General features: G+C 38.1%; 1 protein-coding gene across 3 annotated transcripts in view; it reads left to right on the forward strand.

Annotated features, from left to right (window-relative positions):
• LOC121316087 (striatin-like) overlaps window positions 1-12031 on the forward strand; it is a 107295-nt gene that overhangs the window by 52147 nt on the left and 43117 nt on the right. For 2 of the 3 annotated variants that reach the window (XM_041250842.1, XM_041250843.1), the window contains exon 2: window positions 977-1080. In XM_041250842.1, coding sequence (XP_041106776.1) covers window positions 977-1080 — 104 coding nt within the window. Of the gene's footprint in view, window positions 1-976; window positions 1081-3598; window positions 3618-12031 lie in introns of those variants that run through there. The other variant, XM_041250844.1, reaches the window with a different exon arrangement.

Here is a 12031-nt window from a genome sequence, read left to right on the forward strand (position 1 = left end):
ATTTGAGACTGTGGTATCTCAAAAGCCATACGTCTGTAGGAATGTGTTTATTTTTATTATTTGTTTGCTTGTTTATTTTACAATAGTAGCATTAATTAAATTTTTTCAATAAGGCTGATGGAAAGGCCTGAGGTATCAATGGGTGCAGATCATATAAGAAAAAATACTGGACAGTTTGTGGATGAGCTAAATGAACCAGATGAGTCAGAAATTGGGAATGGTTCCATACTTTGATTTTAGACAAAGGCACAGACATAGCAACAGAGAAGCAGCTGCTGCTTTTCATAAAATATCTCTGACGAGTTAGTTTACATGAGCAGCTCGCTAGTAAATCTAGAAATCTTATGCACAGAAGGATGGTAATGTAGCTCCTGACAAATTGGGTTTCCTTACCACAAAATGTATATTTACATACATTCTGGTATTTCAGTTAGGCCATACTTTCAAGACGATCGCGTGAAAACTGAAAAGCTAGTAATAAATAATACGGGTGAGCCTGTGTGGGGTTATTATGTGGTTTTGTTGGATTTCTATGCTTTTTAGTCAGAACTTAAGGCTGTTTCTCAAGATGGTTGAAGGGAGTGCAGATGCCAGTGTTTTATACAATAGTATAAAGCAATGCTATACAGATCACCAGTTAAGCATGCAGTCTATATCGATGATGCAGTTATGATCGGATCTCAGACAGTCTTCAATATAAAAAGTAGATGGAGGCAGAGCCAGAATAAATGTCTTGTGTATGTTTTAAATGTGTAGCACATTTTTAAATTGAGATGCTTCTTTTGGAATATTGTTTCAAAATTGTTTAAGTCAGTAAAAATAATAAATTAAACAGTTGATGCAAGGCTGTAAGTTTCTCACTGATAGTTTAGCCTTTCTCAGTCAAAACGGCAAGTTTCTCAGTATGTAAAAAGCTTTCAGGGAAAGCTGGTAGCAAGTCTAACAGGCTGATCTTGTTCTTGTGTTTGTGCTCCAGGCGCAGATTGCCTTTCTGCAGGGCGAGCGGAAGGGACAGGAAAACCTAAAGAAGGACCTGGTGCGGAGGATCAAGATGCTGGAATACGCTCTGAAACAGGAGAGGTTTGAGTCTCTTTGATTTAAATGACCCTCATAACTGTTGTTTAGTATAGTCAAAAGGAAAATGCTCTATTTCCAACTAATGGATATTTTTTTTTTCACAGCCCCCATTCTTTTTATAGTCTATAAACCACACACTCCCCATCACCATTCTGTAAAAAATGACCAATAGTAACATTTTTACAATCATCATTTGAAAGTAAATTATTTACAGCTCTCTCTGTAGTAAGTAAATAAAAAAAAATAATTATAATAATCTACACAAGCATTTTTATTATGGCACAGATTTACTATTGGGTTAGTTCTCAACTGGTTAGGAATACTGATAGTATACTGTCCCCATACATGATTTGTATTTAAAATTATCTACAGTATGAAGGCATCATATTATTGTGTGGCTCTATTGGGCATCGACAAGATGTATTCTGTTGTGGCAAAATGACCTTATTGGGTGCGGAAAAATCGATTGTATTTGTGTAGTTTACCTAAATACCACCCCCCTACCCGTTTTTTTTAATGTTTCAATACGCTGGAGCTCATTAAATTATATAGGTGCTTTTTGAACACAAATATCTTTGGTGTATCATTTCTTACTCAGACGTATTTCGCAAGCTCCAATCTAGGGGTTTCCTTTTCTCTTAACATAGAAAATAGGCTTTTTCTCAGAATATGTCTATGTTCAGGCCTTTTATTATTACTGCAGAGCTGCTAATTATTCCTCACCCACTCATTTCATTCAATCAACAACACAACAAAAGCTTTTTACCCAAGGCAGTCTTTTGACTTACAGTAGCACACACAATGGCGGTGCAACATAAAACATCAACATGTTTTGTGTCAAATACTGAGCAGGATGAAAGAAGCCCTATTCAAATATTATTGAATAGCAGTTATTAAAACATCCGTTCAATTCATTTACTCTAATTATTCCCCACAGAAATCTATCTTTCCATTGACAGAGATATAGTGGAGGGATCTGTATCTATGTCACAATTCTGCTATGTCTCAATCTGCAAACGGGAGTTGAAAACTGGTTTGAATTGTGACTGTGTCATGTAGGATTATGGACTGTTGCTTTGACTGAGGAAACTACCTCATGGGCATCCTACACAGAGGACACTGTTACCTCCTGTTAAACCTTGTGCAGCATGTCCTCCTTCTTTGCAAAACCATTGCCAATCCCCCTTTAGAGATCAGGGTGATTTACCTTTACCCTGCCGGGATAACCTATGACTGAATTGCATCTATCTGTGGTTATCCCAGGATTACCCCTAAAAATAGGTAGTTCATACAATCCGTGGTAATTTTAGAAGTGTTTTAATAAAAACTGTAGCTTATCCTGGTGGAGTATACAGCTGTGGCCAAACATTGTACATCACCCTATAGCAGTGGACCCCAACCTTTACAGCCCCATGGGCAACAGAACAGGTGTATATATACTGAGATCATGTGACAGATCATGTGACACTTAGATTGCACACAGGTGGACTTTATTTAACTAATTATGTGACTTCTGAAGGTAATTGGTTGCACCAGATCTTATTTAGAGGCTTAATAGCAAAGGGGGTGAATACATATGCACGCATCACTTTTCCGTTATTTATTTTTTAGAATTTTTTGAAACAAGTTATTTTTTTCATTTCATTTCACCAATTTGGACTATTTTGTGTATGTCCATTACATGAAATCCAAATAAAAAATCAATTTTAATTCCAGGTTGTAAGTCAACAAAATAGGAAAAATGCCAAGGGGGGTCAATACTTTCGCAAGCCACTGTACCCCCCCCTGTGCAAAGCACACATGGCCTCAATGGCCACCTCCCCCCTTAAAAACCCAAAAGTCCAGCACAAAGTCCTGGGCCAGGACCGGAGGCTTCAAAGGGCCCACAGGTCGTAAGGCTGTCAGCAGCAATGCTGACAGCCTGGTGGCATACTCCTGCCAGAGTAGTCCTGGCAGCGGAAAGGCTGCTTGGAAGGTGGTCTCCTGACCTCCCCCCTTCTTCGGAGCCAGCAGCTCCCCTTGGTGGGGCTCTGACCACAGTACTTCTGGCAGCGAAGAAGCTGTGGTGGGAGCAGGTCTCCTGACCTCCCCCACGATCTCCGGCAGCAAAGAAGCTGCAGTGGGAGCAGGTCTCCGGACCTCCCACCCAATCTCCGTCAGCGAAACTGCTGCAGTGGGAGCAGGTCTCCTGACCTCCCCCACGATCTCCGGCAGCGAAGAAGCTGCAGTGGGAGCAGTTCTCCTGACCTCCCCCACGATCTCCGGCAGCGAAGAAGCTGCAGTGGGAGCAGGTCTCCGGAACTCCCCCCCGATCTCCGGCAGCGAAACTGCTGCTGGGGTTGGTGGTCTCCAGACCTCCTCCCCCTTCTTCGTGGCCGGCAGCTCCCCTTGGTGTGGTTCCGGACACAGTACTTCCTACTGCGATGCGGAGCAACAGGCAGCCCCAGGCGATGCGGAGCGGCTGGCAACCCCAGGCGAAGCAGTCCCGGCAACCCCAGGCGATGCTGAGCGACGGGTAACCTGACATACTGACAAACACGGTGAGTTTTGAATACACAAGTATCGTGCTGGTCCCACCAGCACGCAATAGCACTTGTTGTAAACAATTTCTCCTCCTCTCTCTCCTGTTCTCCACTCATCGAACACCCAACCCCGGGTGGGCGAAAACATGCTGCTTTTATGCAGCTGTACCAAGACTTGATTGCTAATCAATCATTCAATTGGAGTCTCGGTACAACTGCACGTGAATTAATAAAGTGCAATTCCCCGTGCTCACATATTATTACTTTTTACTTGCACGTGAAGTGCTGTGCAATCCTCGTGCCTAAATACAAATATACATTTTAAACACTTGTGTTACACAGACCCGTTTATATCCCATGTACCAATGTCTATACACCAACATTTAACACACCACACGCAACATATAACAGATAATATACACATGGACGGGCACTTCGTCACAGTGAGCCATTGTTCATCACTTAGTTCCTGGTAGTGTTGACCACATTCTTCCAAAAAACTGTTCTATTTCTGTAAGGAGTTCCAGGAAAACATTTCAAAACCTTTCCATTTGAACAGCCTGTGTTGCAGTGCCCTGGCTCGGATTAAGTTGACAACCACGCTCATGACATGCTGAAAATTGAGCACTTTTGTACACAAAGCCTGCATGGATGATGCAGTGAAAATCTGGAAAATCACGGTCGTTTTTGCAAATAGCAATGAAGCCAGTAAAGCAGGTGCAACTGTCACTTGTTATTAACACAATTTTTTGCAGAGGGTCACTGATCTTCAGTATGTGACATGGCTCATTAGTGCATTTATCTTTTGATTCATCTACTTGTAGGCTGAAAAATCAGTTTTAGCATGCAGGTGACATTTTTTGACATTGCTTCCATTCTCCGTGTTACCAAGTTTACAGAGTGCTGGACAACTTTAGTTGCAGACATAATTTCAGAATGTGTTTTGAAATCATAGCATAGCTTCCTTAATGACCTCACCATCTTCAAATGTTTTTTTGTTTATTGCGAGTACATGCACCATCTTGAATGATGCAGTCCTTGCTGCTTTAGACTTGTTGTGTGTGGTAAAATTTCGTTCAACGTTGCATCTCTTCGTCACGCTGACATTCTTCCCGCTCTTCTTTAAAGTTGTATGTGTACGCTCTTGATTTCTTTTGTGGAGGCCCTGTCTCATGTTCAGACATTATTAAAACGTTTCTCTCTGCTGTTACAAATCCAGGGAATACACTCACGATTGAGACAGGAAAATGTACTATGACCTATGAACTTCAATCCACTAATGCCGGATTGCATAAATTGCCTGTCACTCAGACTGCTGGTACAGGCTAATTGGCGGGGAGGAAGGTAGCTCACAAGGGACTATGGGGTATGAGTTATTATTTTATTTTTTTTGAGATTGGAATTATATTGCCCTATACAGTTAACTAATTTAGCTCCAAAAAGTCAAGTGAAACCTGCTGAATAATATTACATTAACATATTGAATTACACATGGCTTTGTAGTTTTCCGTACAGGCCTACTTAACTAAAAACTGAGAAATTGATTTTGAAATCTAACATGAAATACTATACAACTATTATGACTTCTGGTAGACTTTTGTGATATCATTTTGTAGTTTTTTTTTTATTTCATTACATGAAATAAATAGGTTCTAAATTATGCTCAATCCTAAAATTCTAGGTGATGCAAAACTTTGGTCGTAGCTGTAGGCTGATCAAATAGAGCAAGAGCAGAATCCACTCTAAAATCATTTTCGGAATTAAAAAAAAATCTTATAGTACAGTAGCTTCCTTACGAAGTAGAATAATACTTGGCTCATCTGGTTTAGAAGGGTGGTTAGGATATCATCTGAAACCCCTGGGATGATGTTACTCATTGGCTTGTAATGCACTCCAAGCCAACTATTACACTATCAATGAGGTAGTCGGTGGTTCCCATGTTTTAGGTTTTAGTTTTTTTTATTCTTCTTTTTTTATGCACTTGGATATGAAAGTCAAGTTCAGGTACTAGACACCAACTTTGCTTATTAGTCATTTACTATGTTATTCCGATTTCTAATTTAAAAAAAAAAAAAAAAAAAAAACACCACCACACAGAACTACACTAGCTTGTCCATGTGCATTTGTCTGTTTTATTTTTTTTTTGTTGTCATGGGATTTAAACACTAATGGTAGTACCAAAGCCTGCTGGGAGTTCAGCGTTCTAGGAAACTTTACAAGCAATTGCTAGGTTGCTGGTGAAATTAATTCTAAATTAAGGTATTTTTACATGACCTGATCTTGTTGGGCTGAGCTAACAAGAAGTTCTCCCAAAATCAAACAAAATTATGACCATCTCCAAATATTACCCCAGCTCCATCCATTACAGTAGATCAAATGGGTGTACTAAAGTGTAAGTACAGAAAGCCTCACGTGTGCAGTATAGCAGTCAAGTTTCATTTTGTAGATAGTGTAGAATTTGCAGCAAGGAGAAGGGAATGTAACAGTTTTCTAGAAAATTAAATTTAGTTTCTTGTAATGCTTATCCTTCTGTTGTTTCCAGTTCACCACAAATATCCCTGTAATCATAGCAATCAGTCGTTTCTCTGTCTTGCATGGTGTATGCTATGGCAAGCCAAATTATCATTTAGAGATATCTCAAATTGCATTTTAAGATATCTTCAAATATTTAGCGATACATGTAAAATATTTCAAGATATCTCAGATTGAATTCCAGATATCTTTAGTTGTGCAGTTTTTAAGATATCTATCTATTTTAAAGATATCTGTAAATCAAATTGAGATAACTAAAAATGAAATACAGATCTCAAATTGATTAACAGATATCTTTAAATACTATGGAAACCATATGGATTGTGCTAGCATGGCACGCCAAACTGTGATTTAGAGATATCTTAAAACAAGGGTTTTAAAGATATCTCTAAATCATTTAAAGATCTCTCAAAATAACTTCCTGTTCATTTAATGATATCTGTAAATCGTTTGAAGATATCTTCAAATAACTTCCTGTTCATTTTAGAGATATCTCTAAATTTCTTAGAGATATCTCTAAATAACTTCCTGTTCATTTGAATATATCTTTAAATGGACAGTAAGTCACAGGCATTTTCACAGGCAGTCATTTCGAGATGTCTTGAAATAGCTTCCTGTTCATTTGGGGATATCTTCAAACGATTTAGAGATATCTCTAAATGAACAGGAAGTTATTTTGAGATATCTTTAAATAAACAGTTAGTTATTTGAAGATATCTTCAAATGATTTACAGGTATCTTTAAAACCCTCATTTTAAGATAGCTGTAAATGACAGTTTGTCATCTTGCCAAATCCACATATTATTTAAAGATCTCTCTAAATCATTTGAAGATAACTTCAGATAACTTCCTTTTCATTTAAAGATATATGTAAATCATGTGAAGATATCTTCAAATAGCTTCCTGTTCATTTTGAGATATCTGTAAATCATTATCTCTAAATAACTTCCTATTCATTTGAAGATATACTTTAAATGGACAGGAAGTCCATTGAAAACATAGAGCATTTTCACATGAAGTAATTTCAAGATATCTTGAAATAGCTTCCTGTTCATTTGAAGCTATCTTCAAATGATTTAGAGATATCTCTAAATGATTTACAGGTTTATGAAAAGTATTTAAAGAGATCTAAAAACATTTAGAGATATTGTAAAACGATTTAAGGATATCTAAAAATGCATTTTAGATATCTCAAAGCTCCATTTAAAGATATATGTTAATCATTTTGAGATATCTCCAAATGTGTTTTAGATATCTTAAAATTATTTAGATATATTTTTTAAATATTTGAAGATATCTTCAAATATTTAGAGATATCTATAAATTAATTTGAGATATCTCCTAAATGATAATTTGGCTTGGAATGGGCAGTGATCAGTTCTGCATTACCCCGGGAGTGGTTCACAGCTGTTTGTAAAGTTACAAAATACGGCTTTGGCCCCTATGATTAATTGTCATAGGTAACTATAAGAGTACAAGGTTTCTTTTACATGTAAAATACCAAGTTTTAAACAGAAGTCTCCCAAATTCCCATTATATGTAGACAGCTGAAACTGATACTTGAGACAGCTGTGGGGTGTCTGACCCAACCATACAAATGATATCTTCTTTGTGATTATTAGAGTTGAGACAAATATTCATAGAACCTGTACCTTGACTGTATTCACATTTTATGCATATCCTGTGTAATTTACACAGTTGGTGTGCAAAACATTTTTTGTGTTCAGTTGAACACATTTTTCATGACTTAAGTACAATAAACAGCCTATGAGAAGTACGTCTCTCAATTGTTTATAATGATGCCATTTTTCTTCTGAGACCTTTCCATTGTACTAAGGGGCTAGCATATGTTTCTTCCTCCTTCCTAAAAGGATTTCCTAGTCTGCCTGCAATAGAGTTACTAATCTTTCTCGGGGAAAAGAAAATGGGGCTAAATGGACATTAGTATTCAAAGCTGGCAGGCGAATTTAATTACTGTAGTGCCATTATTCATAAATACCATTGCAGTTCCCAGTGCTTAACTGCTTCTTCCAGTAGTTATTTTAGCAGAGGCCATGATAAGGGGATCATGCCTGTAATGTGAATGCAAGTGCATCATTAGCCACAGAAAGCAATCTTTAGTGTGGGGTTTGTAAATTGTGTTTTGAATCCGCTTATGTTAGTAAAGGAAATTACTCTTTTGATTGCAGTCGCAAGTTATCATACTTAGAAAATATTGTAATTATAGTTGCCAGCTGTAACTCGTACTTAACTGGAGTTGCAGTCTCCCGTTGTCGCTACTTTGAATTTTGGGAGTTGTGACTTACAGTGCCTATAGAAAGTCTACACGCCTTTCAAAATGTTAACCTTTTGTTGCCTGGAATTAAAATGCATTTAAATTGTTTTTTTTTTTTTTTCCTTTATCTACACATCCTTCCCCACAACTTCCAAGGGAAAAAAATATTCTAGAAATGTGTAGAAAATTTATTAAAAATAAAAACTGAAATAGCTTGGTTGGATAAGTGTCCATCTCCCTTGTAATAGCAATCCTAAAGTAGCTCAGGTGTAAACAATCGCCTTCAAAATCACACACCAAATTTAAGTGGCCTCCAACAGTGTTAAATTGTAGTGATTTCACATGATTTCAGGATAAATTCAGCAGTTCCTGTAGGCCTGCTGGGTAGTGCATTTCAAAGGAAAGACACAACCATGAGCACCAAGGCGCTTTTAAAAGAACTCTGGGACAAAGTTATTGAAAGGGTATAAAAAATATCAAAGGCCTTCAATATCCCTTGGAGCACAGTCAAGACGATTATTAAGAAGTGGAAGGTGTATGGCACCACCAAGACTCTGCCTAGATCAGGCCATCCTTGGATGACTGAGCAAGAAGGAGACTGATCAGAGAGGCTACCAAGAGGCCAATGGCAACTTTGCAAGAGCTACAGGCGTTTATAGCCAAGACTGATCAAAGTGTGCATGTGACAAAAATATCCCAAACACTCCACAAATCTGGCTTGTATGCTAGGGTGACAAGAAGGAAGCCATTATTCAAGAAAACCCTGTTTTGAAGTATGCAAAAAAAAAAAAAAAAAAAAAAATCACTCAGGAGAGTCTGTTGCCATGCGGCAAAAAGTTTTGTGGTCTGACGAAACTCAAATGGAACTTTTTGGCCTAAATGCAAAGCGTTATGTTTGGTGCAAACCCAACACAGCGCATCACCCAAAGAACACCATCCCCACTGTGAAGCATGGTGGTGGCAGCATCATGTTATGGGGATGTTTCTCATTGGCAGGGACTGGGGCACTTGTCAGGATAGAAGGGAAAATAAATGGAGCAAAGTACAGAGAAGTGCTTGAGGAAAACCTGCTGCCCCTGCAAGAAAGCTGAAACTGGGACAGAAGTTCACCTTTCAGCATGACAACGACCCAAAGCACACAGGCAGAGCTACACTGGAGTGGCTAAGGAACAAAAAGGTAAATGTCCTTGAGTGGCCCAGTCAGAGCCCTGACCTAAATCCAGTCGAAAAGTTGTGAAGGTTGCTGTCCATCAGCGCTCCCCAAGGAACTTGACAGAGCTTGAACAGTTTTGTAAAGAAGAATGGTCAAATATTGTCAAATCTAGGTGTGCAAAGTTGGTAGAGACCTATCTCAACAGTCACAGCTGTAATTGCTACCAAAGGTGCTTCCACCAAGTATTAACTCAGGGGGGGTGGAGACTTATCCAATTATGATCTTTCAGTTTTGTATTTTTAATATATCATTTTTTTTCTTAACAGTGTGGAGTATGGTGTGTAGATAAGTGGGGGGGAAAAAAATCCTCATTTAAATGCATGAAACTCTGTGGCACTGACAGAACAAAATGTGAAAAAAGTTCAAGGGAGTGTAGACTTTCTATAGGCACTGTATATGAATTGTGGGAGTTATAGTTCACATGTTGACGACTTACAATTGTATATTTTGCAAATTCAACCAAAATTAACAGTGCCAGGCTTACTGGGTTATCCTAGACAGCAATTTATTGAAATGTATTGATCTGTCTGGAGAATAGCCTATCTTGGGCTGGAAAGGGAACCGAAAGGAAAAACCACCAACCACTGTACAGTATGTATTAGTTTTTCAGAGCCGATTGTGTAAAAATACACGTGTTTGGTTGTGTTTTTCATGTTCTAATCTTCTTTCGAAATCCATGAAAAACAGCTATTCAGTTTCATTAAGCTAAATAATGTACATAATATTACACTGAATTGCCAAGTTGCCGATATCTGCTGGAGGTTCTACAGGGAGTGTTGCATTGTCTTTGGTGCTCTCATTGGTTAGGGAGGTCAGTGCAGTGCTGGTCTTTGACCTCTAAGGGTCATCCTCTGTAGAGCTCTTGGGTATAAAAAGGCAGTAGGCTTGGTCTTGGGATTGGAAGATGCCCAATGACCTGAGCCGTTGGGGACAAATGGGTAAAATGTTTGCCACTTTAAATTATATTAGAAAATGGATCAGCGTTTTTCTTTAACCTGATTGAGGTCCTTAGTCTCTGATAAAGGACCTTTAATGTTATCGTTCAAACCATGTTTAACACTTTGAGTAGTGAGTTCTAAAATGCACTTCAGGTCCAACGAGTTTTTCTTTTTTTTTTCTTATGCATGCACTTGATTGAGTACAGCGTACAAACAAACTGAAAGCTATATGTTTGTGTGTATGTAATGAATACTGACGAAATACAGTCAAATCATTTTTACCATAAATAAATAAAACAAATTAATGTATGTTTTTATTTAGTCATAGGGAAAGGTTTTTACTAAAAAATAACATGTAGGCAATAAACAATAAACAACAATGTGGAACAACCACAACAACACGTCTGAACAAAAAAAAAGACAGGGGAGAGAGAGAGACATGAATAAATCATATCTGGGTAAACAGGCTGTGGGGGCGGAGTAAGGGAGTGTGTCTAATGCTTCAGCGTATGATTCTCCTTGAAACATGGAGCAACGCACAGAGCTTGGTGCCGCCTCTTCACTGTCACTTGATGTTGATGGTAAATATTCTTCACTTATGTCTTCAGTGACACACTCGCTGACATCCGATTCATTGGAAGAATTGTATGTATTTGAATTTAAATTGGAATCTGAATTCAGTATTATTACTAATATTTCTTTCTCACTAAGTGTTTTTTGCCAGTTTCAAACGCTTTTGATATTTTTGTGACTGATAATTATATGTAATTCAGTCAAGAGACCAATAAAATGTGTTATAGAAACCTAGTGTTACAATATTATGTGATCAGGGGTTTTGTAGGCTCAGTAATTCAAGTTTAAAGTTGCAGAATGTACCGGTACGTTCGTACTCCCCGTGGACCAGTGAGCAGCGAACATACCGGTGCATTCATACTACTCAAAGGGTTTATCTCTGTTCCAATCAATCTGGAGGAAAATATGTTAATGCAGGATTCATTGTTCAAATTTACCTTTTTTTCTGCTTGCATGAAAATCTTCATTCCAGTACACGTCCTCTGAGTGTTGTCTTTCGCTGTCCTGTGCATTCAATCTACAGTACCTGTTTAAAATTAGTATAGCAAATGAAGTTTAACATTTTTTGAGAATAGTGCTTCTCTCAGTGGCAATACAGTAACCGCAACATCAGGTAGCCTCAGATTTGAGTGATAAGTTATAGAAATCATACAACTGGGTGCAGACTGATTTACTTTGAGCAACTTTATTTTAGCATATCATAATATCCAGATACTGTGCTCTCTTCTGTACCAAAGCTAGGACTCGGGACTGTCACAGCCCACAGTTTGAGAACCCCTGTTTTAAAAAGTGATTTTTAATGCAGTAATAGCAACAGAACCCTCATAAGAGGGCTTAACTGCCCTTTATACCTTACTGATCTGGCAATAAGTTATAATGAAAGTTGGCTGTGTTACCTGTC

This window comes from Polyodon spathula, chromosome 5 (assembly GCF_017654505.1).
Source record: "Polyodon spathula isolate WHYD16114869_AA chromosome 5, ASM1765450v1, whole genome shotgun sequence".
NCBI lineage: Eukaryota > Metazoa > Chordata > Actinopteri > Acipenseriformes > Polyodontidae > Polyodon > Polyodon spathula.